The 26,321-nt window shown below is 40.4% G+C and overlaps 12 protein-coding genes across 12 annotated transcripts; 5 read left to right on the forward strand and 7 right to left on the reverse strand.

The window, feature by feature from the left end:
* Positions 1 to 333: 333 nt before the first annotated feature.
* On the reverse strand, positions 334 to 1,701 carry HPODL_01996 (Polyprotein (gag/pol) of Ty/Copia retrotransposon; the record flags this gene model as incomplete). The annotated part of the gene is made up of 1 exon (XM_014081605.1): positions 334 to 1,701. One exon carries the CDS (start codon positions 1,699 to 1,701, stop codon positions 334 to 336), a length of 1,368 nt encoding a protein of 455 aa, XP_013937080.1.
* Positions 1,702 to 2,102: 401 nt separating this feature from the next.
* Positions 2,103 to 4,350, reverse strand: HPODL_01997 (uncharacterized protein; the record flags this gene model as incomplete). The annotated part of the gene is made up of 3 exons (XM_014081606.1): positions 2,103 to 2,774; positions 2,891 to 3,528; positions 3,624 to 4,350. 3 exons carry the CDS (start codon positions 4,348 to 4,350, stop codon positions 2,103 to 2,105), a joined length of 2,037 nt encoding a protein of 678 aa, XP_013937081.1.
* A 1,591-nt stretch (positions 4,351 to 5,941) lies between these two features.
* On the forward strand, positions 5,942 to 9,106 carry HPODL_01998 (Component of the GARP (Golgi-associated retrograde protein) complex; the record flags this gene model as incomplete). Its single annotated transcript, XM_014081607.1, has 1 exon — positions 5,942 to 9,106. The coding sequence occupies one exon, from the start codon at positions 5,942 to 5,944 to the stop codon at positions 9,104 to 9,106; it is 3,165 nt and encodes a 1,054-aa protein (XP_013937082.1).
* Positions 9,107 to 9,798: 692 nt separating this feature from the next.
* Positions 9,799 to 11,682, forward strand: HPODL_01999 (uncharacterized protein; the record flags this gene model as incomplete). The annotated part of the gene is made up of 1 exon (XM_014081608.1): positions 9,799 to 11,682. The coding sequence occupies one exon, from the start codon at positions 9,799 to 9,801 to the stop codon at positions 11,680 to 11,682; it is 1,884 nt and encodes a 627-aa protein (XP_013937083.1).
* Positions 11,683 to 11,711: 29 nt separating this feature from the next.
* Positions 11,712 to 13,955, reverse strand: HPODL_02000 (ATP-dependent RNA helicase DRS1; the record flags this gene model as incomplete). The annotated part of the gene is made up of 1 exon (XM_014081609.1): positions 11,712 to 13,955. The coding sequence occupies one exon, from the start codon at positions 13,953 to 13,955 to the stop codon at positions 11,712 to 11,714; it is 2,244 nt and encodes a 747-aa protein (XP_013937084.1).
* Positions 13,956 to 15,666: 1,711 nt separating this feature from the next.
* Positions 15,667 to 17,664, forward strand: HPODL_02001 (glucose-regulated protein precursor; the record flags this gene model as incomplete). The annotated part of the gene is made up of 1 exon (XM_014081610.1): positions 15,667 to 17,664. One exon carries the CDS (start codon positions 15,667 to 15,669, stop codon positions 17,662 to 17,664), a length of 1,998 nt encoding a protein of 665 aa, XP_013937085.1.
* Positions 17,665 to 17,896: 232 nt separating this feature from the next.
* On the forward strand, positions 17,897 to 19,012 carry HPODL_02002 (uncharacterized protein; the record flags this gene model as incomplete). The annotated part of the gene is made up of 1 exon (XM_014081611.1): positions 17,897 to 19,012. One exon carries the CDS (start codon positions 17,897 to 17,899, stop codon positions 19,010 to 19,012), a length of 1,116 nt encoding a protein of 371 aa, XP_013937086.1.
* A 132-nt stretch (positions 19,013 to 19,144) lies between these two features.
* Positions 19,145 to 20,661, reverse strand: HPODL_02003 (Dihydrolipoyl dehydrogenase, mitochondrial; the record flags this gene model as incomplete). Its single annotated transcript, XM_014081612.1, has 2 exons — positions 19,145 to 20,550; positions 20,598 to 20,661. 2 exons carry the CDS (start codon positions 20,659 to 20,661, stop codon positions 19,145 to 19,147), a joined length of 1,470 nt encoding a protein of 489 aa, XP_013937087.1.
* A 336-nt stretch (positions 20,662 to 20,997) lies between these two features.
* On the reverse strand, positions 20,998 to 21,960 carry HPODL_02004 (uncharacterized protein; the record flags this gene model as incomplete). The annotated part of the gene is made up of 1 exon (XM_014081613.1): positions 20,998 to 21,960. The coding sequence occupies one exon, from the start codon at positions 21,958 to 21,960 to the stop codon at positions 20,998 to 21,000; it is 963 nt and encodes a 320-aa protein (XP_013937088.1).
* A 51-nt stretch (positions 21,961 to 22,011) lies between these two features.
* On the forward strand, positions 22,012 to 22,761 carry HPODL_02005 (putative membrane protein; the record flags this gene model as incomplete). Its single annotated transcript, XM_014081614.1, has 1 exon — positions 22,012 to 22,761. The coding sequence occupies one exon, from the start codon at positions 22,012 to 22,014 to the stop codon at positions 22,759 to 22,761; it is 750 nt and encodes a 249-aa protein (XP_013937089.1).
* A 17-nt stretch (positions 22,762 to 22,778) lies between these two features.
* HPODL_02006 (uncharacterized protein) lies at positions 22,779 to 24,494 on the reverse strand (the record flags this gene model as incomplete). The annotated part of the gene is made up of 1 exon (XM_014081615.1): positions 22,779 to 24,494. The coding sequence occupies one exon, from the start codon at positions 24,492 to 24,494 to the stop codon at positions 22,779 to 22,781; it is 1,716 nt and encodes a 571-aa protein (XP_013937090.1).
* A 268-nt stretch (positions 24,495 to 24,762) lies between these two features.
* Positions 24,763 to 25,770, reverse strand: HPODL_02007 (Transaldolase; the record flags this gene model as incomplete). Its single annotated transcript, XM_014081616.1, has 2 exons — positions 24,763 to 25,664; positions 25,704 to 25,770. The coding sequence occupies 2 exons, from the start codon at positions 25,768 to 25,770 to the stop codon at positions 24,763 to 24,765; spliced, it is 969 nt and encodes a 322-aa protein (XP_013937091.1).
* Positions 25,771 to 26,321: the final 551 nt, after the last annotated feature.

Here is a 26,321-nt window from a genome sequence, read left to right on the forward strand (position 1 = left end):
GTCTACAGTCATTATTCTTCCTTCAATAATGTGACTATGTATCAGATAGTTAATATCTTTGGTATACCTTAGTCCCTCACTTATAAGTGGGATATGACACACCCTTATATATTATTTGGTTAGCCTGATATGCATATCTGAGAATGGGCTCACATTATGCATGTGTTAAGACCGATAAACCATCGTATCACGATAAGTTAGACAGCCATGACATAATCTATGACTATCATATTTCAACAAAACCAACACACCTTCATATCAGGATAAGCCGCACAGCCATGACATAATCTATGACTATCTTATCTCAACACCCTACCATAGTCGTGGATTGGGTCAAATCTTTGCAAGATGCATTTTCTTCTTTAGGGAGTTAAGTTTCTCTCTGACCAATTGCTTAGTCAGTAGGTCGGCAATATTTGACTGGCTGTCAACGTATTCAATTTGTAGGTCTCCCTTTAAGATATGATCTCTGATAAAATGATAGCGTATATCTATATGTTTTGTGCGTTGATGTTGAGTGGGGTGTTTTGCTAAGGATATTGAACTAGTATTGTCACCAAACAGTATGGGAACATATGATCCCAAAACAGATAATTCCTTCATCAATTGTTTAAGCCACAATAATTCTTTCACAGCATCGCTCATTGCCATATATTCAGCTTCAGTGGTGGATGTTGCTATTGAGTTTTGTTTCTTGGATTTCCATGAAATAGGACCATTTGCTAGCATGAAGATGTATCCAGTTGTAGATGTTCTGTCTTCTAAAATACCTCCCCAGTCAGCATCACAGAAACCTTTTAGCTCAACGCTTGATGTACGAGTGTAGGTAATGCCATCGTCTATAGTTCCCTTCAAGTATCTCAACACATGCTTTGCAATAGTAAGATGATTTTGACTTGGCTGTTTAAGATATCTGCTAAGTTTTGCAACAGTAAAAGTGATGTCTGGTCTAGCCGTGTTTGCAGCAAATAACAACTTCCCTACCATGCTGCGAAAAAGGGTAGGATCAGTCAGAGGAACATCATGATCAGATACCCACTCAGTTGTAGTAGACACCGTAGTTACCGGATTGCAGGTATCAAGACCAAAGTCCTGGAGGATGGAAGTCAGATATGAAGACAAAGACAGAGTAATCGACTGAGGAGTCTGGCGAATATTGAGACCCAGGAACGTGGTGACAGGACCAAGATCTTTCATCTGGAATTTGGAGGACAAGAGGGATTGGACAGACTTAATCTGAGTAAGCGACTTCGACAAGATAAGAAGGTCATCGACATATAGGGCAACATAGGTAGGAGGAGAGGAGTGAGACACGTAAATGCCATAATCACTTTTAACGCGGGTGAAATTCGCTTGAACAAGGACCTGATCAATGGTGTGGTTCCAGCACAAAGGTGCCTGCTTGAGACCATACAGACTCTTGTGAAGACGGCAGACTCGTTGGGGATGGTCAGTACTGATAAACCAAGGAGGCTGTCGCATGTACAATTCTTCGACAAGGTTGCCATTGAGAAAAGCAGTGGTGACATCCATTTGGTAAACAGAGAGAGAGTGAGAGGCAGCAAGCGCAAGAAGAAGACGAAGACTGTCGTATCGAATGACAGGACTGAACGTCTCATTGTAGTCAATACCATGGATTTGACTGAAACCCTGAGCTACCAGTCGTGCCTTATGAGGAAAGGTGGATGTAGACGGTTTCATAGTGTAAACCCAGCGACAGCCAATAGCACGGCGGCCAGAAGGGAGGTCAACAAGAGACCATGTGTGATTGTCCAATTGTGCCTGAAATTCGCGTTGCATGGCTTGTTTCCATTCAGGAATAGAGAGAGCCTCTGACACGCTAGAGGGAACATGATCAGACCCGGGAAGGGCAACAAGTGCAGATGAATGGTCAGTAGAGTTATTGAGTCGACGATACTTGGTGATTGGTAAACGAGAACGCTTGGAACGCCTCCCGGGATAAAGTACAGGATGAATACAGTGATGATGATCCATTTCTGATGTAGGAGGAGCATTCACTGGGGTCAGAAGGCGTATCGTGGAATGATCAGTCGAGTCACGCTCAGAGCTAGCAGTTACCTCAGCAGATGTAATACTGTCCTCTAGATGTTCGGGGACAGGCGAGGCGGAGCTTGAATAGTCGTCGGAATAGTAACCAACATAGGTTCCAGAGGAGGAGCAGCCGATGCATTATGTAAATCGGATGTAGTAGAGGGAAGATCCACTGGCGCCGAGTCAGAGCCAGAAGGCGAAGGAGATCGCAAACAAGGTACTGGTTCCTTGGGAATAATAGAGGTCGTAAGCAGGTGGGAATCTGTAATTGGACCGTAGGTAGGAGGAACCATGATTGGGACATGAGAGGACTGAGGCTTAAAATCTAAGGATGTATCTTGTTTGAATGGGAAACAAGTATCATCAAAACGCACTTGATCAGTCTCTTTCAATTTCAAAGTATGAGGATCAATGAGCTGGAACGCTGTCCGGCGTTTACTATATCCAACAAAGATTAGTGGCGAGATAACAAAAGAAAACTTTGATGGACGCTCATGAGAATCAACAAGTGAATATGCTTTACATCCAAATGGATGATACCGAGAATAATCAGGAGATTTATGGAACCAACGCGAATATGGTATCTCAAATTGGATAGCCCTACTGGGTTCTCTGTTGACAAGATATGTGGCCATTTGAACAGCAAAGGGCCAATAGGATTCAGGACATCCTGAGCTTGAAAGAAGTATGCGGGCTCTTGAAGTGATGACTCGGTTCATACGCTCTGCAACTCCATTTTGATGGCTGGAGTGGGCAACTGTTAGTTCTTGCGTGATGCCTTTGGATGCAAGAAAAGTTTCAAGAGACTTGTTAACAAATTCGCCACCATTATCAGTACGCAAGGTAGTAACTTTGTAATTATGGAGTGACAATTGTGTCTCAGGTTTGTTATAAATTGCTGAATAAGATCTGTGGCTTCTGATTTGACCTTTAAGCAATAGGATGAGGTGATATGTGTAAATCGGTCAACAATAACCAGGAAGTATTTCTCACCATTTATTCCTGTGTGGGGAAAAGGTCCACAGATATCAGCATGTAAGAGTTCGAGAGGTCTCGACACAGACGTAGATGAGATCTTTGGTTTGGATTTAACAAACCTTCCAGCAACAAAATCTTGGCACGGATGAGGAGGATTTGGGATTTGAAGTCTTGCAGAGATGGACTTCGGTGGATGTCCCATTACAATATGAAGATCTGATACTGAGGCTTTATATGCCTTTGAATAAGAAGAGGAAGACATCACTTTGTATGTAGATTTGAACAGTTTGTTCTGATGGTGGTAAGTTCCTAATAAATCTTTACCACACCATAGTTTCTTGTTACTAATTTTAATCTCCTTACCAGCAAGCACAGCTTTGTTAATAGCAATCAGGTTGGATGGACATTGTGGAGCATAAAGAACATCTTTGAGTGTCACTGTCTTGTGTCTTTTAGATAGGACAACAGTTCCTTTTCCGTTCACCTGCACACCAGATGCTATTCCAGAAATATATCCATTGGTTGGACGAAAGTCTGTGAAGTGATTTCTGTTTAAGCCAGGTTTCCTTTTGAAACTGGAGTTGGTGCTCTACAGTTTGGAGATTTGTGGCCAGCTTTCTGACATCTTGCACAAATAATATTCTTCTTCTTCGTCGTTTGGATAGAACGTTTAGTAGCCAGGAATCCAGACTTGGTTTCATGTTCACATAATTGCATTGCTGTGACAGCTCTTTGAATAGTTAGTTCATTTCCGCAGTCAGCAAATAGATCATGTTCTAGTTTCTCATTCTGCAGAGAACTAAGTTTGGAGAAGATTAACCATACTGCTGGGTCTTGATTCCATTGAAGTAGATTGACACATTTTGCTCCCCATTCCATAGGCCCTTGTCCATTTGACGAGTTAATTGAACAGTATTCTTCGTACAACTGTCTAAAGGATATTTGTCCATAACATTTGATCAGAAGATGATATATTTGATAACCAGTTTGATCCTGATTTATCCGATTCTTTACTGGCTGTGACACTGAGGTACGTACCCAGAATAACAGGAGTTGGTCATAAGCAGTTTGAATTTCAATAACTTGTTCATTACCTCCACATTCTTTGAGCGAAAAAGGTATATTACCAGTTTTAATATAGTCAACAACTGATGGTTCAAATGAATTTAAGGTATTCGTGAATTTTGCTTTCCAACGCATAAAATTTACCGCTGACATAAGCTTATCATCATCGTTAAATGAATTGGTTGCCCAAAAAGCGCTTTCAGGGCTCATAACCTCTTGAAACTTCGTTTTGATAAGTGTAATGTCTACAGTCATTGCTCTTCCTTCAATAGTGTGACTATGTATCAGATAATTAGTATCTTTGGTATACCTTAGTCCCTCACTTATAAGTGGGATATGACACATCCTTATATATTATTTGGTTAGCCTCATATGCATATCTCAACAAGACCAACAAACCTTCATATCAGGATAAGCCGCACAGCCATGATAAAATCTATGACTATCTTATCTCAACAGAAGCCTCCTTCACCTTTTCGTAAGATGAACTTCATTGGTTAATCAACCTTAGAGAATTGCATCTGAAAATTTGCTAAGAATCAACTAGGACTGACCTAGGAACTTATTGCTCTTTCAAAAACAGCCATGGCATAGCCGCTGGTTGATTTCCATTCAAGTAGTGGGATCCTGGATCAGGAATATGTCCAATTAATCTTTTGAGGAGAAGTCCGTTCGAATTTGCTTCCTTCGTTTTTCGCCAGTGTAACTTTCCATTCCTCATATAATCCTGGAATGTGGAGCATCGTATTGATTATGGCATAGCATGCTTATATAGTCTAGCTAATTTGTCTCGTGCACCTGAGATATCGAGAAGTCTCATCTCCCAAACCTAAGCAAGTATAGTTTTTTTGTCATCGGACTAATACTACTGTTCCTGATAAATCAGGCTTTTGCAGTCCGACACTCACAGCTTTTCTTAGAGCATTTTATATTCCGTAACAACTCATATAAAATAATGTTTTTTACGCATCGAGTTGAACGTTATCCAAAATCAAACACTACATAAAAACGTTACACTTTTTGCACAACTAAAATTGTTACTCGCGTTCAAGTCAAGTATTGTATTCACATACCAATTGATGGGCTTGTGGACTTTGTACAACTAGCGGTGGTCTATTTCTCGCAGACGCTTTTTTGAGTATTTTTACGTTTAAAAAACATTAAAAATTACATAGTCACATATTCGGACTACGTAATCATTCACTTACATCATAGGTGTTTTCATTCACGTGACCGGAGATACAATACTGATAATTTTTAGCAACTTGGCTCATCCTCTGGATATCGAACACAACAGATTATGTGAGGAACAGCAATTTATCCCTACGGGGAGTTATAAGGCAGCCCTGTACTGTAGGGAATGATTTAAAGCAGCCCCTCTGCTGTCAAAAATCATCATACCGCGCACAAATTAGGTTACGATTCGAACGATCCGATCAGGCATAATAACTTTTAGCCTAATGTTTGTTAGAGTATCTTAATTGACTATTTTGACCTGCACGATCTCAATCTGCGCTTTGATCTAGTGCTTAAAATTCCTGTGTATATTAAACGTTATAAAAACTACACCCCAACTATTGCAAGGTGAAAAAAAACTCTTACATAATCTTATGTTCGTTTTATGTGAGTATCAATACAATTTGCGAATTGACATTGAGGTTCTTTTGCTGAGTCTCAATATTTTACGCTTTGACGCTCTTTAAGGATTTGAGTTCGTAGCATATGCTTGTTAAACCGAAGAAGTATGTCCTCAACTGAGATATCCTCAACTGGTGAGCCAATTGGAAGGGCAAACGAGTTGGGCACTGGAAGTAGTAATTTGCCGGCAAATCAATTTTCGATCAGCATGGGCGTAGAGGCAACTGATGAAATTAGTGGAATTACAAAGTCAATGGGCAGTGATACGTCTCCAGGGTTGAATGACGACTTAGTTAGTTTTGGTCATGACCATAATGGGTCGCAGTCATTTACAAGTTGGAGAGCGGCATATCATCATCAGCGTTCTGCTTCCTCTTTATCATCCTTTGCTCAAAAACATGACTCTTCAATACTGCTAGGTGTGAATACATTATCCGAATCAAGCATATCTCCATTAGGCAAAAATTCGATTTTTGAGCTTGTTCAAAATATAAACTACAATAAGCGAGCCACAAGTTCTGGGCAGCTTCTTCTTGGCAGTGCCCAAGCTCTGGTGAATTTGAAGGGTCCTACCAATAGAGATATACCAAGTACTCAGTTAGCGAAAATTGAGAAGATCAAGTCTCCTCAATTAAGGAATCACTCAGAGTCTCTCGAAAATGACTATTTCAAGTTCAAACAGAATAAAACACTCACAGCATCAACCCTCGAGGCTTTAATATGCCGATTAGACGAGGAAGAAACCATAACTGCAGAAAATGATATACATCCCAAATTCAAATATGATGATTTTGAAAGACAGGAGGCTGACCTTGATCAGAATTCACTGTCCCACATTCCAGAAGTTTATTTTGACAGTGACTTCAGACTGGATGACCCAAAAATCTTTTCTCAAATTCTCAAGAATAAAACGATCTTGGATGATACGACTGATTTCAATCCAGACGGCACTAAGAAACTTAAACTAGAAAGTGATGAACTACAAGAGAATTTGTCATCTTATTTGGACATAATTGAAGTCCAATTGATTAGGGAAATTTCTAAATCCTCGGGCTCCTTCTTTAGTGCTCTCGATGATTTGAAGAGTACTACTGCGAAATCGAAAAATCTGGTTACCAGACTTCGAAAATTGGACGCCCGACTTCAAACAGTGGAGGAATCTCAGGCAAATAGAGCAATGGAAATACTGGATTTAACGAAGAAGCGTGAGAATGTGGAGAAATTGGAACAGGCTCTGGTTCAAATCTTCACCATTTTGCATCAAGCAGATATGGCCGAGTCATCGTATTATAATGCCAATTACGGCAAGGCGCTAGAACTCGCAGATTCAGTTTTCGCCCTGATTCGGGGGAATAATCCTGCACATCCTCTGGTGGACCTGATAGCTGAGAACTGGCCATTTAAATTACTTGATATGAACAGGATTTCAGCTCTGACACCTTTGAAAAAACTACTTGTCAACTTGGTCGCTGATACTGGAAAGTCGTATTCAAAGTTGTTCAATGACACATTGATTAATGATCTAAGAGACCATTACGAACACGTTTCACAAACTGAAACTTTGAGAAGATTGGATCAAAATCTGAGCCGCGGTAAAAGCCAGGATACGATCAGTATAAATTTGGATTACGAGCATCTCGATGAACACTTCATTTCTCGATTGAAAGAGTATTTAAACGGCCTTGCAAGATGCGGTGAGCTGAAAGCTTCTTTCAATATGTATCAAGAGAAATTCTTATCAGAACTAAAGGGCATCATTCGGGCCAATTTGCCTTCAGAAAATACAGATAATGTGATAAAAGGCAGCATTTCAGGGCTTTCGGATGGCACTAGGAGCACATCTACACACAGTAATGGTTCAGGAGGGTTGGCCAGTACGGTGAAGACAATGACACCTCGTGAATTTGAAGATCTGTTGTTGAAAACATACACACAGCTTTCAGAAGCCTTACGTCGCTTGACCACTCATAGAAAGATCTTATTAGGGATGACATTAGATGCAATAGCTGCATTGGACCCTTCATTCACAGAAAACCAACCAGACATGGCACTGGACTTTGACTTGACTAATGCGATAGCGGAGTCGATTGACATAGCACAAAGACGCATGGCGAAAATTATCAATGTTCGTGAATCTCAGAACTCCTCTATCACACTCGAATACTTCATGAGATTCTTCAGTCTCAATGCCATGTTCCTGGTTGAGTGTGAGCTCATCTCAAGTGGCGCTTCGAAAACCTCAGCTCTGCAAGATGTTATGTCCAACCAACTTAAAAAGTTCAATATACAGTATCACCGGACCACATTGAGAATAGCATCTCAACTAATAGAGAAGGAAACATGGAAGGAATGCACAATTTCATCCACAACGCAGGTGCTCTTGAATCAAATTCTAGATGCTTCTTCTGGTGACTTCGACGAAAGCCTTTGGCTAGAACCATATTCTATTTTCAATACCATATCTATGCAAGACACACCACAGGTCAACTCAAGTGAAAGGAAGACAATAGTGATCGATGGAAAATCAATGATCGTACCAGAAGTAACTTCAGATATTCTCAAAATGATAAAAAGTTACTTGCTAATCAAAATAAAGTTTGGTGCATCCAACGACAACTACATTATCGAGTTTTTGAGACTTGTCAATTCGAAATGCCATCAGGCTGTCCTAGGAGCCCAGGCTACACGTACAGCAGGCTTGAAGCATATTACTCCTAAATATCTCGCCGTTGCATCCCAGTTCGTGGGGTTTTTGTTTTCTTTAACACCATACCTTCGACGATTTTTTGGGAAGTATCCAAAGACCGACGCCTATATTAAGGATGAATTTCAAAAGGTTGCAGAACTATTTCATGATCACCAAGTTGAAATATTTGACAAGCTCACCACGTTGATGACGGATAGGATCAACGTCCATGCTGTGGAAATAAAGTCAATCGATTGGTCCAATCCTCTCCAGCATCAACAAGTGCACCAATACATGGAGACACTAGTCAAAGAGACGTTAACAATTGCAAGGGTTCTCCAAAGGTATTTACCGGAGGAGCAATATGCCCGAGTCCTATCCAGCATCTTCAGAGGATATGAACGCTCCCTTACCGACATTTACACCAAAATTGGATTAAAAGATTCTGTGGAAAAAGCAGTGGTAATGCGAGACATTGATTATTTTAGAGATAGGTTGAATGAGGTCACAGGCTACGAAAATTCAGGTCAGCGAATTTGGGAATGCGTTAATGCGTTGTCGACAGAAGAAGAATCTCGCATGGAGGCCGTGATGCGAAATAACCTCATTGAAGAAAAAGGTATTGAAGAACAAAGGTTGCAGAACCAAGAGGACGATTGCACTTTACGAACCGAGAATCTCTCTTGAAGGTTTGCCGGAATAAAGAGCTAACTATTCGTTGGTATCTGAATTCTCCCTCATAAATATCACAAATCGTCTGTAGGATGTTTCAACTTGATACTGTCAGCTGATGGCAATGCATTTAACATCCATTTCAAAAGTCAAGGCATATATGTACGAAGGCCAATTATTCAGCTCTTTTTCGCAAAGATAATTTGACTTGCAGACTTGAATATCGATACGAAGTGGCATAGTAAAAACCAAGTATAAGGCAGAATGAACCACTTTTGCTGGATTCCCCACTGTTGATACAAGTTGTACAAACAGACTACTCTCAGGTATTAGTGGCACGAGCAGATTTGTTAGATTGATCTTGTTACATGGGTAATATGAGAGGAAACCCACATTCTTTATCCTGCTACCCTCAGAGAAATTTTAGCATTGTCAAGCAATCCGAAATCATTAAACGTGACATCGATGATCATGCACTCTATCATCATTCGAGCTTACTCATTAATTGGCCTATACGAACATGAGTATGTAGTTGAATTTTTGTTAAGGCATATTTGCATGAAAGGTAGTAAAATTAACTCAAATCAAAGATAGATTGATTTTGTCAAATGTTTTCGGATATTCCTAAACAAAAGATTTTGTTTGAATAATGGAATGAATGAATACGTCTAGCAATTTTTTCCGGAAACTAAACTGATTTATCTAACATGCCGATGAATTGCAATGCAATTTATAGCGAGCTTGAGGCTTTGAAATCGAACGTGGGGAGTATAAACGAGAAGATGGCTCAAAAGTATCTTGGAGCCCTATCTAATGTTGCCATAAATGACGATAATTTTGATAGCATTTCCTTTACTAAAACGCTCGCCAAGATTCTTGAATGCGCACCACAGTCTGAAATGCTAGACGAATATCTGACATTGAGTTTATTTGAGGTTCCAATGAAAGTTGACCTAACTACTGACCAGGACGTGGAAATTATACAATCACTAGTCACTATTTTCTTGTATTTTCTTTCGGGTCCATTTCACGGGAGGAAATCAACCTTCATTTCAATAATGGTCTACATGTTATCGGGTCCCTCTATCTTGGAACTGGTTTGTCATAAGCTAGCTGGCTCAGATATAACATCTATCTTACTCATCATTGATTTACTTTCAAAATTCCTGCTACGTGTTTTTGAGTTGCAAAATGACGAGCTGCTGATCAGGTTTATGGCTAAGTTAATGGAGGAGAATACGTTTTCTAATCTATGCAAAATCTTAGCTTTTTATGAGGAAGAATTGACACGAAATCAAAATTGGAAACATTTTTTGAAGATTACGAAGCTCGTTTACTCGTATCTTTCTAACTGCCCAATTGACCCCAATGATAAGACGCACTCAAAGCTCATACGTAATGTTCAAACAGCAATGAATCATTTCAATGAAGGTTTCAACCACAAGAATAATTATGAACAACTACCACATGACAACCAGGAGATTCTAGATAATGTTTCAAATTTGACACTGTTATCAGCTGTTCATGTCATTTCATCGTTTTCGAATCCAAGTATGGTTTTCCAAAAACAGTTCGCTGAGCATCAATTATTCAATAAGCCGATCCCTCCACATTCTTTGTATGAACTAGCCAGAGGCATCACTTCAGCAATGGATCCAAATAATCTCTCGCATAGCAAGCTTATAAATATGCCCATTCAATTCAGTGAAGAGCTTTTTGAAGTGCTCTTTCTTTGCTCCATAGACTTCTGGGATTCATTTAAAGCTGACGCAAATGACATACGGGTATTGCTTCATCATGTGGCTCACCTATTTGTTTACTTTGATCACTTGGTGGAACTCAAACAATTTGAAGATGCAATAGACAGTCTCAGAAACATGGATTACGAAGCATTCAGACATATCGAGTTGGGAAAGATTAAAAATGATAGTCAAGAGTGGTGGAACAAAAATTGTGATGACTTCAACAAAATTATGTACGATGAGACAATTGGTTTCGTCAAGGATCAACATCTATTAATGCTTTCAAGAGGCACCTGGGTTTTATCTGCAAATCCAATAAGTCCAAATGGAAGTAATAGAAACTCGCCTTATTACTTTATGATATTGTCCACAAATCACAGGGCAATGCTTTATAAGGAGTTTTCCAAGAAGCCTGACAAGAAACCGAATATCGACAAGGATGGTGCGAAAATTGAGTTCAGTCAAATTTCGGACATTACTTACCAGCCAATGACAAAAAACATCGAGAAGACAAATCTGATTAGCATTGAAACCCGGATACAAGTTAATAGGATAGACATAAAACTTAAAAACAAGGGATTATTTTCATTCTATGTCAACACGATAGATGACTTATATATCTGGCTGGATGGCCTTCGAATGCTGCTTTCAAATTCGACAAGACTATCACATGATACGGAGCAACAAATTTTTTGGCTTTCTAGCATAAGGAAACAAGCACAATTTCTTGAGCTTGCAGTCAAACAATGTGATCAGTTGGATCATTATAGCAATGCTTTTGTGGAAAATGACAAACCTAAATCATCAGAAGATCTGACAGAGATAAATAGCAGGTTCTATTTCACTTAGGGTCAATTAACCGTTTAACATGTTTATCTTCAACGTTTGCCACTTTTACTTTTCGGTCTTCTTGACAGGGACTTTGAATGTAAGCGATCATTTTTGGTCTTCTTATAGAGTCGTTCAGAAATCTCTTGAGCTTCCAGTGCTTTGCGTTTTTTGCTGTTCAATTTTTTGTCTTTCTGATTCTCTGGATTCAGCCTGTCCGATTCTTTTTTCTTCTGCTGGGAGGTCATAAACCAGGTTCGTTTGGGTCTTGACTTGATTTCCTGCTCGAAATTGAGCATGTTTTCACCTTTTTTAATTTCTTGCTCGGCCTTGAGAAGCTCCTTTTCCTGCTTTTCCTCATTCAAAACATCGAATATAACAGATTCTTTTTCTTGTAGAATGCGATGTATCTTCTCGACATTTTCCCAGTTAACGTTTCTTCCAATGGCTTTTCCAGCATTTTCAGTTTCAACCTGTTTGATGGCTTCTTTCACGATATTCCTGTCCTGAGAGCTTTCGCCAACGAAAGATATAGACAATCCTTTTCTACCTGCTCTAGCAGTTCTTCCAACCCTATGTAGATAGATTTCGTATGTCTTTGGCATGTCAAAGTTTATGACAAGTTCAATTTTCGGTATATCAAGGCCTCTTGCTGCTAGATCAGTGCAGATAAGTATTGGAACAGTCAAGTTCTTAAAGTCAACAATGGCTTTCAGCCTTTGCTCCTGTGTTAATGAACCATGAAGCTCAGACACCTTAAGACCCAAAAGACCTAGAGATATCCGTAACCTATGTGCCATCTCTTTCCTTGACACGAAAACAATAACTCTGCTATGTAGACCGTCCATTTCAGAAAGAATGTTGAACAGCAATGCAGGTTTTGAGGATTCACGTTTTCTAATCCTCACGAACTCTTGAACCAATTCAGAAGCGGCAGCCTTTGGTGCTCCTATCATGACTCTAACTGGCTTTTTGAGGGAAAGCTGGATAAGTGATTTGATTCTTGAGTTCATTGTCGCCGAGAAAAGCATTGTTTGACGGTTCAAAGGGAGAAGGGAAAGGATCTCAGTGAGTTCTTTCTGAAATCCCTCCTCCAGCATTCTATCGGCTTCATCAAACACCAAAACTTCCACAGATTCAACGTTGAAAGAGACCGAATTTCTGATGTGGTCAATCAACCTTCCTGGGGTTGCGATAACAATATCCGGTCTCTTCTTCAATTCTTGCTCCTGTTGCCTCAAGTTCAAACCACCCACGGCTAAACCAAATGTCAATCCATTGACAAATTGGCCAATTTTCTTACCTACATCTGCCACCTGAATAGCAAGTTCTCTCGTGGGAGCCAACACAATGACTCTAGTAGAAGGCATCTTGGAAGGCTTGTATAGTAATCTTTCAATAATGGGAATCATGTAAGCTGCCGTTTTACCGGATCCCGTGACAGCGCCTGCAACGATATCTTTACCCAACAATGCGATAGGTATTGAGGCACTTTGAATTGCGGAAGGTTTGCTGTACCCCAATGCTGATAAGGCCTTTAAAATTGGTCTCGAAAGCTTGAGTGATTGGAAACTTTGATGCTCAGATTGGTGCGATTTCGAATTTTCATCGGAAGCAAAATAGCTAGCTATAGCATCTGGAGAGTCTGCATCTTCGCTTACTATCTCAGTGCCGTCTAAATTATTCTTGGAACTAGCGTGACTTTGCGAGTGGGTATCAGATTTCTCCTCAGGCCTGTCAATCGCGTCTGATTTGTTGTCAACTTTAGCAGGGGTGTCTGTATCGTCATCACTGTCAGCGTCGCTAGGTTCCGTGACTACTTTGTCGGGTGCTCCCATCCCAAAGCCATCAAGGGCCAGCTCTTCATCGGAACTTTGATTTTCTTCTTGCACCTCTTGCTGTTCAAGATAATTGTGTTTTTCAAGTTCCAAGATGTTGCCAGAAAGTCCTCCTTTTCTTTTAATTATGTTATCAAGATCTACGTCTTTGTTCATAGAGCTTTGCTTCCCTTCCAACTCGAAATTCCATCCATCAAAGCTTTTATCTTCTTGACCATTATTATGCAAAGCAAAAACAAAGCTATCATCAAAGTCATTCTTTTGATGGCGAGTACTTTTACGGCTTCTGGTGGTTTTCAGGTTTGATTTTTCATTGTTATCCGGACTGTCTTCATCACCACTCTCATCTAAGTCTGGAACTTCCTCATCATTATCCGATATGGTTGAAATCTGGTCGATATCAAGAGGTGGTTTTCTATGGTTCATCGAAAACCTTTCGTTGGCCTGTGATCTCATATTTTCTACGTGATTAGGAAAAAAAGATATTTTATTAAATTTTTTTACCTTGTATGCAACACAGCCAAGAACCGGATTAGAATACTCGGATAAGTTAATTTGATGACTATGTCGAAGACATGAAAGATAAGACATGAAAGATAAGAAGGCAGTTGAATCACAACCATGAATTCATCAAGTTTCGGAAATCAAGCAGGTGATTAAATTTTCATCCAGTTCAACCGGTTTGCTCTTTGAAGGAAGCAATTTGAATAATTTGACTTGAGCTTCGTTCGTACATGAAAAGTAACAATTTATTACTGAGTTAGGAGGTAAAATAACAGTCAGGCTTCAATTGTCAAAGATCTTATCAGATGACCGTACTGAAAAAAGACGACGCTTTAGTACAAAAGAAGGATCACCGAAAGATGAGTCCTGCAAACTAATATTACAGTTTTTGATGTAAGTAAGCCAACAGCATATTGCCTGCAAAGTTTTGGTGTTAGTTTAAAGAACCTATAGAAAATATTGGTAGTCATTTTGAAGCCCCAAAGTCTCTCATGCCAAGAGGCAAGTGAGTAAACAAAAATACCACAGGTTGTCCCATGCTACACATTGTATCATAAAATACCGTTATAGTGAGAACCCTGCCCTTTGAAGTGATTCACCAACGTTTTCAGGTTGTCATATATTGCCAAATGAACAGAATGTTCACCATCTGTTTTCCAATCGTGGAAGTGATAGTTGGGCGAAAAAAAGGCCAATGGCATATGCTGAGCCAGAACAATCATCGGCATACAGCAAGGGTGTTAGGTTGAGAGTGGAATACGAGGCGCTGCATGATCGCCCGATAAGCACAAGGATTCCTCTATATGTTACTAAAGCTCTGAAGACGGGCGATGTCCTGTTCTTTTTTTTTCCTTTTTTCACGATCACCACTCGAAGATACAGAATACTGCCATTATGTTTCCTCACTGGCCTTCATAGGAGAATTCTTGATCGATACTATCATAACCACTGGTAAGGCGGCTCCCATAACACCAGATTTTTACGTTACACGCTGCTCATATACCCGTCTGCAAATCGGAACCGAATCTTTCGCCTTCTAAGCCATATGAAAAGATGGCCGTGATTTACATTTAATACATTCTTGCGTAGAGAATGAATCGAACAACTTTTAATGATTCTCGACGACCTTCTGTCTTAGAGAGCTTACCGTATTCGGTTCATAAATAAATAAAAAAAATACAAGATTACTAGAATCTTCCATCGACCAAGTTACAAAATGTGATGATTCTTCATAACTCATTGCTAAGTTTTTCAACTCTCTCAGAAGTCAGATGAGCCAAATGTAAAAGGTCTGAAAGTGGCGTTTAGGCGAAAATATTGCCACCGATACTTTAAATTAGTTTTTACATTTGACTGCGGACGCAAAAGATTTTTCCAAAAATTTTGCATAACGCCAGCGTGTCACATTTTCATAATGTACACTTCTATTTCCTGAAAATTCGACACGTAACATATTTGCAGATATATAAAGCTCTTGTAACTCTGTATAATACAATCTTCCAGGGCTCTGAGAAAGATAAGCGGTTTACGTTTTTCAGTGTTCGGAATTTGAATTCACCAGAGGGGTTCCCGTGTTACTACGCTATACGACGATCAATTAGAAAGGTTTCAGTTGCATTAATTTCTTTGTTCTCTAAAATTGATCTGCCCTTAAACGACGAGAATGTTAACTTTCAATAAGTCGGTAGTCTCGTGTGCTGCAATCATTTACGCTCTGTTGCTAGTGGTTCTCCCACTAACAGCACAGCAGTTTGTCAAGGCAGAGTCGAATGAAAATTACGGAACCGTGATTGGTATCGATCTTGGTACCACATATTCATGCGTTGGTGTTATGAAGGCTGGAAGAGTTGAAATCATTCCTAATGACCAAGGTAATAGAATAACACCATCTTATGTGGCATTTACCGAAGAAGAGAGGTTGGTGGGTGATGCCGCCAAGAATCAAATTGCGTCAAACCCGACCAATACTATTTTTGACATCAAAAGATTAATAGGGCACCGGTTTGATGACAAAGTAATTCAGAAAGAAATCAAACATTTGCCATACAAGGTTAAGGATCAAGATGGTAGACCTGTTGTGGAGGCAAAGGTTAACGGGGAACTCAAGACCTTCACAGCGGAAGAAATTTCTGCCATGATTTTGGGCAAAATGAAACAGATTGCAGAAGACTACTTAGGAAAGAAAGTGACCCACGCAGTCGTTACTGTCCCAGCCTATTTCAATGATGCGCAAAGACAAGCAACCAAGGATGCTGGAACGATTGCTGGTTTGGAGGTACTGAGAATTGTTAACGAGCCAACCGCAGCAGCTATTGCATATGGTTTGGATAAGACGGACGAGGAAAAACATATCATAGTTTATGATTTGGGTGGAGGTACTTTTGATGTTTCTCTTCTCACCATCGCTGGAGGAGCATTTGAAGTCTTGGCTACTGCGGGTGATACTCATTTGGGTGGAGAGGACTTCGACTATAGAGTTGTTAGACATTTCATCAAAGTTTTCAAGAAGAAGCATGGAATCGATATTAGTGACAACTCAAAAGCATTAGCAAAATTAAAGAGAGAGGTTGAAAAAGCGAAGAGAACACTGTCCTCTCAAATGTCGACTCGCATAGAGATTGACTCTTTCGTCGACGGAATTGATTTTTCGGAATCTCTATCAAGAGCAAAGTTTGAGGAGCTGAATATGGATTTGTTCAAAAAAACTTTGAAACCAGTGCAGCAGGTTCTTGATGACGCTAAAATGAAGCCAGATGAAATAGATGATGTGGTGTTCGTCGGTGGATCTACTCGAATTCCAAAAGTTCAAGAGCTAATCGAGAATTTTTTCAATGGCAAAAAGATTTCTAAAGGCATCAATCCAGATGAGGCTGTGGCCTTCGGTGCTGCTGTTCAGGGAGGTGTGCTTTCAGGTGAGGAGGGAGTGGAAGACATAGTGTTGATTGATGTCAACCCACTCACTCTGGGTATTGAGACCTCCGGAGGGGTCATGACCACATTGATCAAACGGAACACTCCTATTCCTACCCAAAAGTCCCAAATATTTTCCACGGCGGCTGATAACCAGCCGGTTGTTTTGATCCAAGTCTATGAAGGTGAAAGAGCGATGGCCAAAGACAATAATCTGTTAGGAAAGTTTGAATTAACAGGTATACCACCTGCACCAAGAGGCGTCCCTCAAATCGAGGTTACGTTTACTCTTGACTCTAACGGTATTTTGAAAGTTTCTGCGACCGATAAGGGAACAGGAAAGTCCAATTCTATTACAATTACCAATGATAAGGGTCGCCTTTCGAAGGAGGAAATCGAAAAGAAAATCGAGGAAGCTGAGAAGTTTGCGCAACAAGACAAGGAGCTGAGGGAGAAGGTTGAAAGCAGAAACACACTTGAAAACTACGCCCATTCCCTTAAAAATCAAGTCAATGATGAGAATGGTTTTGGGGCAAAGCTTCAAGAAGATGATAAAGAAACTCTTTTGGATGCTATCAACGAGGCTTTGGAGTTTTTGGAAGACAACTTTGATACAGCAACTAAAGATGAATTCGATGAACAGAAGGAAAAGCTGAGTAAGGTTGCATACCCTATCACCTCTAAATTGTATGACGCGCCTCCAACGGGTGACGAAGAAGATGAGGATGATTGGGATCACGACGAACTGTGAATAACTCATGTAATATACTGGTAATAATGAGAATTTGCTCTTTATCGATGAAAGGTTTCTAAGTTACTGAGGCTTGTGACGCTAGCTTAAGTACATACATACATAGTTTGGTTGAAAAAGGATAAATTGTATTTTTTTTGTTCATTATCTTTTTATCGTGATACAAAGAGCTTCCTTCGAGGCAAAGCTTCATAACACGCTTTGGTTGCTAAGATTTAATCTCGTTATACCAATGGACATAAAGCTTAAGCCCCAGGTACCCACATTTGTGGAATCGGATGAGCCAGTGAAAGAAAATGAGCCGCAAAATGCGAACCGTTCCTCGAATACAGATAACGAGCCAAATAGCAAAGCCGGCAACGAAACTTACTCGATACAAGACATCGAGGTAGAGCAGATTCTTCGTGGAAAACTGAATCGCTGCAAAAAACTTGAAGAGCTTGCGCCCATAGAAGCCTTGGCGATTTTCAATCGATTGATTGATGACCTTGTCCAGTTGAGTAAATTGACATCGGGAGAGTCTAACGTAGACCTGGACTTGCTTTTATTTACGCCCACAAAGATTCACGACATCGAGTCGAATATATCTCATGCAGTGATACAAGAACCTGAGCAAGCAGTTGTATCGAAGAGTCAGTTTGAAAGCGATCAAGACATTCAGGAAGATCGAGAAAGGTACGAAATTCCACTGAAAATCAGTTCGAAATTAAGGTTGAATTTTGGCGACGCTTCAGTTCCTTCAGATTCTGGAGCCTCGAACTTGAGAAGTGGGGAAGTTTTGGGCTACTGTCGAGACGATATGAAAACTAACGACCCCAGACTTGACCGCTACATCCTTTGTAGGAAATTACCAGATACAGGACCAGCGATAATTAGAAAGTTTTACCTGAGAAAAGCTCCATCACTTCAGATACCGAGATACCTTGAACGAATACACCATTATGCAAACCTATCTACGGCTACACTTTTGACTTCGGCATATTTTTTATTTCATTTGACTTTCAACCTGAAGGCTCCTTTATCGTCATCACTGCTTCCTTTCCAGCAGCCTCAAACACCTGAAGGGTTCGCATGTAAAACTACAATGCTTCAAATAAATGAGTTAAATGCGTTCAGGCTTGTGCTTAGTGTCTTGCGCTTGTCTCTTAAATTGATCGAAGACAAAAATTACAAGCAAAGCTATTATTGCAAAGTGACCGGACTACAAAGTGTGGAAGAGTTATTCAAACTGGAGCTGAATTTACTTTATCTACTAAATTTCGATCTTTTTGTCAATGAAATCGCCTTGACGAGATTCTTATTCCAGTTCCAGCAATTCGATTCAAATTTACAAAACATTTTAAGTTAGCTCTAGATTACAGTTTGTGCAATGAAGTGTATAATTGCAAACAGGAACTCTTCATTCCTCTATCATACTTGTAATAATAATAGGTAAGAAATAATAATTGGAAATCCTAGGCTTTAAGATTCAAAACTTACTTCAGAAGTTGATAGGCTTACCGAAAACCGATCCGGCTGCCTCCTTAAAGGCCTCCGACAAAGTTGGATGGGCATGACAGACTCTAGCAATGTCTTCCGTGGAAGCACCGTACTCAAGTGCCAAACCAGCCTCTGCTATCATTTCTCCCGCATTTGGGCCAATGATATGACATCCCAAAACCCTTTCGGTTTCGGCATCAGCAATAAATTTGACAAAGCCTTCAGTATCCATGTTAGTTTTGGCTCTGGAGTTTGCAATGAAAGGAAATTTGCCGACCTTATACTTGATGCCTGCCTCCTTCAGTTGTTCCTCCGTCTGCCCAACCCAGGCAACCTCAGGATGAGAATACATAACTGCAGGAATGTTGGCATAGTTGACGTGCCCGTGTCCATTCTTAATGTACTCCACAGCAGCAATACCCTCCTCTTCTGCTTTGTGTGCCAACATTGGGCCGAAAGTGGCATCGCCAATACATCTAATGTGGTCAAACTTGGTCTTAAACTGCGAGTCAATCACAACTCTTCCTCTCTTCTCAATATCTAGGCCAATAGCTTCCGCATTCAAACCCTTGAGGTAGGGTCTCCTACCGACAGCAACAAGTAAAACGTCCGCCTCCAAAGACTCGGTTTTTCCACTTTTCGTGTCCTCATACTCAATTTTAACCACTTCCCCTTCCCTGACCCCTTTGGTAACTTTTGCACCAAGCTTGAATTTCAAACCTTGCTTCGTCAAGAATTTCTGTGTTGCTTTCGAAACTTCTCCGTCCATTCCTGCACCAATAGCATTTTGAAATTCTAGAACAGTGACCTGCGAGCCCAATCTAGACCAGACAGAACCCATCTCCAAGCCAATGATACCCCCTCCAATAATAACCAACCTTTTAGGAACTTCGGACAAAGAAAGACAACCTGTTGAGGAAACTATTCTTTCTTCATCGATTTCAATACCTGGGAATGGCGTGGCCTCGGAACCGGTTGCAATAATGATGTTGTCAGCTTTGACAACGGCCTTCTCACCGTCTTCAATTGGGTCAATATTGACATGGTGCTCATCAACAAATGATGCTGCACCCTTATAATATTTAACACCATACTTTTTGAACAACATTTCAATCCCTCCAGTTAACTGGGCAACAACTTTATCCTTCGCGTCCATGAATTTAGGAAGATTAATACTGACATCGCCCTTTATATCAATCCCTCTTGACTTGGACTCGTGTTGAATTTGATGAAAAAGATGCGAGTTGTTCAGCAGGGCTTTAGAGGGGATGCATCCGACATTGAGACACGTTCCGCCAAGTCTACCTCTCTTTTCGACACAGGCTGTGTCAAATCCAAGTTGGGCAGCCTTGATTGCTGCTACATAACCTCCGGGGCCGCCTCCAATGACAAGAATATCGTGTTTTTCTTTGTTGGTTAGGTTCTGAATTGGAGTGAAAGATTTCAATACTTACTTTGACTAGCCTCAGCCAGTACTCTAGCCGAAGAAAACAATCTGCGTTGATAAGATTTCAGCATTTTATAAGTTATACTGTTCAAAAGGAAACAAAGCTAAAAAAAACTCCACGCTGGGATAAATTTTGGTAGAAATCTAATTTGACCGCTCTAGAAATTGTAGCTCGCTTTTTTGGGGAAAGCTGAAAAATGGAACGCATACTTCCAAATTGGCTGGAAATTTTCTCAATATGGAGGCATCATTTGAAGCCAATAGTGGCTTTGAATAGACTACGTTTACATGGACTATCCGTCAAATAGACATGGACCCCTATAACCCGAAGGACTTGAAAGAACGACTCGGAAGCGAAAACTCGCGGTGTAAGGATGCATATATCAATTTCTCGCCCCGGAACAGCATCAACGATCTTCAGTAGTCTGTACCCAATTTGTTACCAATGAAACAAATTCTTTTGGTCTTTCGCTGATCAACCAATGGCCTGCATCAACATCCTTCACTACAAAGTTGGGAAAGAACAACCCAACCGAGGCGAGGTATTCATCAGCTATGTAGGGGCTTTGTTTTCCACGGATGAATAGAGCAGGTCTTGTCCATCTAGATATTTCGTAATTGAAAGGCCATCCTGAAATGTTGTCAAGACTTCTTGCCAAAATGTCCAGTGGAACTCTGCTCGTATATTGATTTGTCGACCTTCTCATGTTTGTCAGCAGAAACTGTCTGACAGCTGAATTTGACTCCACCTGTGCCAGAATATTGTCGCATTCTTTAAGATTTTTCAAAGATGTGTCGTCTTGTATTTTCTTCAGTTGCTTAATGTAGGTTCCAAACTTGCTGAACCCTGTGCCACCTGCCGTAAAATCTACAGGTGCATTGTCAACTGAAATCAACATGGAGCACAATTCAGGTCTCCTCAGGCATACTGCCATCGCAGTCTTAGCTCCCATGGAATGCCCTATAAGTATAGGATCAATTAAACCCTGATCTTCTACAAATCGTTCAACGTCTGCGGCAAGCGAAGGATAATCGTGTCTTTCATTATGAGGCGAGTCCCCATGATTTCTTAGATCCAGGCAGTAGACATCTCTATCCAGAGTATTCACTAACTGCTTTGATACTGTCCTATTATTTGCCTTTGAACCAAACAAACCATGTAAAAAAATGATGGGATTGTTTGCAGTTGGAGATCTTGGCGAATACCGTTCATATGCCAGCTCCACGGTCGGGATTCCTTTATCAAGAGCGCTTCTTCCGAGATCAGAATAGGCTAGCGATTTTGGTGTACCGTCATAATGATAAAATGCCTTGTGCAAGTAGTATATGCGGTCACATATTAGCTTGCTTCGATATCTAAACATTTTCATGGATATATCAAAATTTATTTTTTGTTTCAAATTTGTTCATTGTAACCTAGTATGACCACTTCTGGAAGTGCTATGCTCGCACAACTTAAAAATGAGACGGAGGAACTACAAGATCTTAATTTCAACAACAAAAACATACTTTCCGCTTACTTAAGTGTCAAAAGACTGATCAGTGTGATGAACTCAGTGCGCAAACACTCTTTTACACTAGAGAGAAAATCTACGAATACTATATCCGAATACCACAAGATACATAAATCACTTTTGGACATAGAGTTCGAACTAGACTTCAAGATCAGATCACGCAAACTACATTATTTGCCTACGATCGAAGTGGATGAAGCAAAAGTAGGAAAGTCAAGCAATCGAGAGCCATTGCATGCAATTCAAATAATCTCCCCGGAAGATGATGAACCTATTGATTCTCTCAAGCAGCGATTACTATCTACGGGAAATGAGCCCTCACAATTGGATTCTATTCACACCGCTCAAATTCAAAATGAAAAGCACGAGTCGTTCCAAAAGGAAATGATAGACTCCTTGCCCTTGATGGTGTCATCATTGAAGAACCAGGCATCGAAATTTCAGCAGATGCTTAAAGAAGACGCAATTATACTCAAAGAGGCATCAGAGAATTTCGAATCATCCAAAAGCGTATTTGATAGAGTTAACACCACCCTATCAAAATACCATCGCGAAGGTAGGCTTGGATTATGGTTTTACGTGCGTGTCATTCTTTTTGTCTTCCTCACATTTGCGTTTTTCATTTTCCTGATTAGACTCATTCCCGCAAGATATTAACTTATTTAATACAAATGTCACAGACCAGTGGGACGAATCAAAACGGTTTCCCTACTTGAGCCTTTAGCATAGGAATTACGCATGATAACTTGATCAGCTTTCGTCAGACTTTCTAGAGACCAAGAATTCAATTTGACCAACTGTGCGAACTCTTTCAAGTCGTCATACATTTGGCATACTTCCGACACATCAGAATGCACTACCGGAGTGACCGATGCAAACTCTCTTTTAACCCAATCTGTGTCGAAGTGCGATTGAGCTCCTTCTGTCACCCGTAAAACCCATATTCTAATCAATACCTCTTTATCATAAGATGAGAGAACGTCTTTGACTAGTGGTATCCGTAACTGGGTGGCAACATCGTGCATAAAGGATTCCTTTTTCATAATGTCTCCAAGGGTGATGATGCGAGATCGATATTGTTTCAACAACTCCTTCTCTAAGTTTTTCAACTTTCGCTTCAGCAGAAGCCACAGGTCGAGCTGAGATTGCCGATAAATACAGGAATTCTCGTAGTTTGTTTGCAAAGAACTCATCATTTCTTCAGATTTGAAATAGCCAGTGCCTTTTAATGTAAACGGAAATGTCTGGAACTTGTCTAGCTTTTGCTTGAACTTAATATCTAACGCAGATTTTAGGTTACTCAACCCCTTGAGAAGAGCTTTCAATGTTTTGTGAGTATCGTCTAAATCTGCGCACCTACTTGCAAACAGCTCCAGTAGACCGTCTGGTAAGATACGACTCCTATTACTCAAGAACACGACACTTGTTGGACTTGACTGATTAGAAGTCGACGATTCATCATCGCATACAGGGTAGGTGTACTCCTTCAGTTGGAGAAGAGGTACTTGCCAAATCTGCAAAGATTTCTCACATACGCCATTGACGTCGATAGTCAATTGCAGCTGTTCGTTCTCGTTATCAACCAATGCAAAACCGTATCCCATTAAAAGCTCTTCATTACCTTTTGGCCCGTAATTATTAAATAGCTCCCCATTGATATCTGCACCACCTTGAAGCCTTAGCTCAAAACCGGCAGAAGAAGGTACCCATGTGACCTTAGATTTGGGTTTATGGTTGAAGAGGTCAATAATGGGCAAAAGCATGACGGAATCATCCGAAGCTTCAGGATCAATGAGCTTGTAAGGGAAACTACGAGAGGTTACAATCAAATGTGCCCATAAAAACCATGAAAATGATGGGGGATATTGACATTTGTTGGAGGTTTCTTCCATTATTGTTTTGAATAACTGGGCTTGATCATATTCCTCGTAATTTGTGGGGTTCTTTACTTCTAAATAGCTTAGTGCTTTTCTGTACTCAGCTATCAGTTGCTTTCTTTTTAGAAGAACTCCATGATACATATTAGTGCCAGACAAAAAGGTAAGTTCTTCTGAGCTGAAGGCCAGGGGAGAGCCGATGTTTCTCAATAAAGGAAGGCACTCAATGTAGGGGCCAAATTGATGTTCTCGACTTGATTTCCATCGACAAAGCAAAAGTTTCAATGCGATGACGGGGTTTGCAGACTCACCGAGCTTCAGTTCCGAATATGCAATACGCGGAGATATAATCATAGATGTGGGGACGAAGACAGAAGGTTCCGATGGCAGTGCCGGTTTTTTCAGGAAGGCAGAAACGCCATTTGCTGACAAACGGAACTCAATATTTTCCGAAATCTTACACCCATTCGATTGAGACCAGACTACTAAAGCGCTAATGTCTTTCTGACTCATGCTTTTAGTGAACCCGTAACACTCGTGATTTCGAAAATTGTACATTTTTCTTCATATTTTAATAATTACGTAAAAAAAAAGGCCGCTTGCTATACAAAATCGATAGATACAAAAAAAAAAAAAAAATCAAAATGGATGGAAATGGATGGATGAATACATGAAAATAGATAGGAGAAACGCTCAACACTCTGGATGTTTAGTTTTCCAGAATTTTAGATTTTCAGCATCAATCAGCAAAAGAGTCACCTCCATAGCTGGTGTATCCCATTTACTCAAATTTAGCTTTCAGCACGTTGAGCAAGGTAACACAGTCAGCAGAAAACTTTCTGATACCTTCGGAAAGTTTTTCCGTGGCCATGGCATCTTCGTTAAGAAGGAATCTAAATTTGGCTTCATCATCAATGTAGGACACCTTTTCCTCGCTGCATGACTGAGCGGCCGAGGCATCCAAAACCTTTGGAACTGGCTCTTTGGAGTTCATCAATTCTTCCAAGAGCTTTGGAGCGATTGTCAAGTAGTCACATCCTGCCAACGCAGTGATCTCCCCAACGTTTCTGAAAGAAGCTCCCATGACAATGGTCTTGTAACCATACTTCTTGTAGTAATTGTATATCCTAGTAACAGACTGAACACCCGGATCTTCCTTTCCTTCGTATGTCTTACCCGTTTTGGCCTTGTACCAATCCATGATTCTACCAACGAATGGTGAGATCAAAGTGACCTTGGCTTCGGCACAAGCGACAGCTTGGACGAAAGAGAAAAGAAGAGTCAAGTTGCAGTGAACACCGTATTTTTCTTCCAATTCTCTTGCAGCAAGAATACCCTCGTAGGTTGAAGCAATCTTGATCAAGATCTTTTCTTTGTCAATACCAAGGGATTTGTAGAGCTCAATGATTTCAAGGGCTTTTTTGATTGTTGCCTCCTTATCAAATGAAAGTCTGGCATCCACCTCAGTAGACACTCTTCCAGGAACAATTTTCAAAATCTCTTTACCGAACTCAACGAGAAGTCTGTCGAGGGCAATGTTGGCTTTCTCTTCAGCGGATGATCCCTTGTCCTTAGCATAGTCGACTGCAACATCAATTAACTTGGCATATTGTGGCTTTTCAGAAGCAGCCAAAATAAGAGATGGGTTGGTCGTAGCATCCTGAGGAGTGTACTTAGCGATCGCTTAATTATTAGTGGTCAAAAAACAATAATGATACTTACATTCAAACTCGCCCGTATCAGTGACGACAACGGTTCCAGCGGCCTTAAGTTGTTCAAGAGAGCTCATTGTAATTGTTGAATTTATTATTTGATGGAAATCAATCGAAAGGTATATAATTCAAGTTCTGGTTGCGGAGGAATACCCGAGCTTATTTATATTCATCACCACAGTTTGCGTTTAATAAATCTTACCTAATCAATAATAACCTACAAATAGATGCTATCTTCGTAAACAAATTCGCCTTCGGAGACAAATTTACCTAACCTAGTCAACCAATCACCGTGGGTGTTTCCTTGGAGTCCACCCTAGGAGGCCATTACTTTGCCACATGCATTTCCATTTTAGGAGCCGGCTGGGTGACAATGTTCCGTGAATCTTAACGAAAACAACATCCGAAAAAGTACGTGTGGCTGATGGAAATAATACGTGGCTAGTAAGCAAGTTCGTGAGCCATCTAGATTCTACTGAAATCATAACTTATTTTCAATCATACTTCATGTCCGGATGTGCTTATAAGACGCGTCACACGTGAACATTATGACTGCTGCACCCACCTCCACAGTGTTACGCCCCTTATCATTGGTAAAAACAGATGTTGCAGGACAATCCAAAATTTT

Source organism: Ogataea parapolymorpha, chromosome I (assembly GCF_000187245.1).
Source record: "Ogataea parapolymorpha DL-1 chromosome I, whole genome shotgun sequence".
NCBI classification, from domain to species: Eukaryota; Fungi; Ascomycota; class Pichiomycetes; order Pichiales; family Pichiaceae; genus Ogataea; species Ogataea parapolymorpha.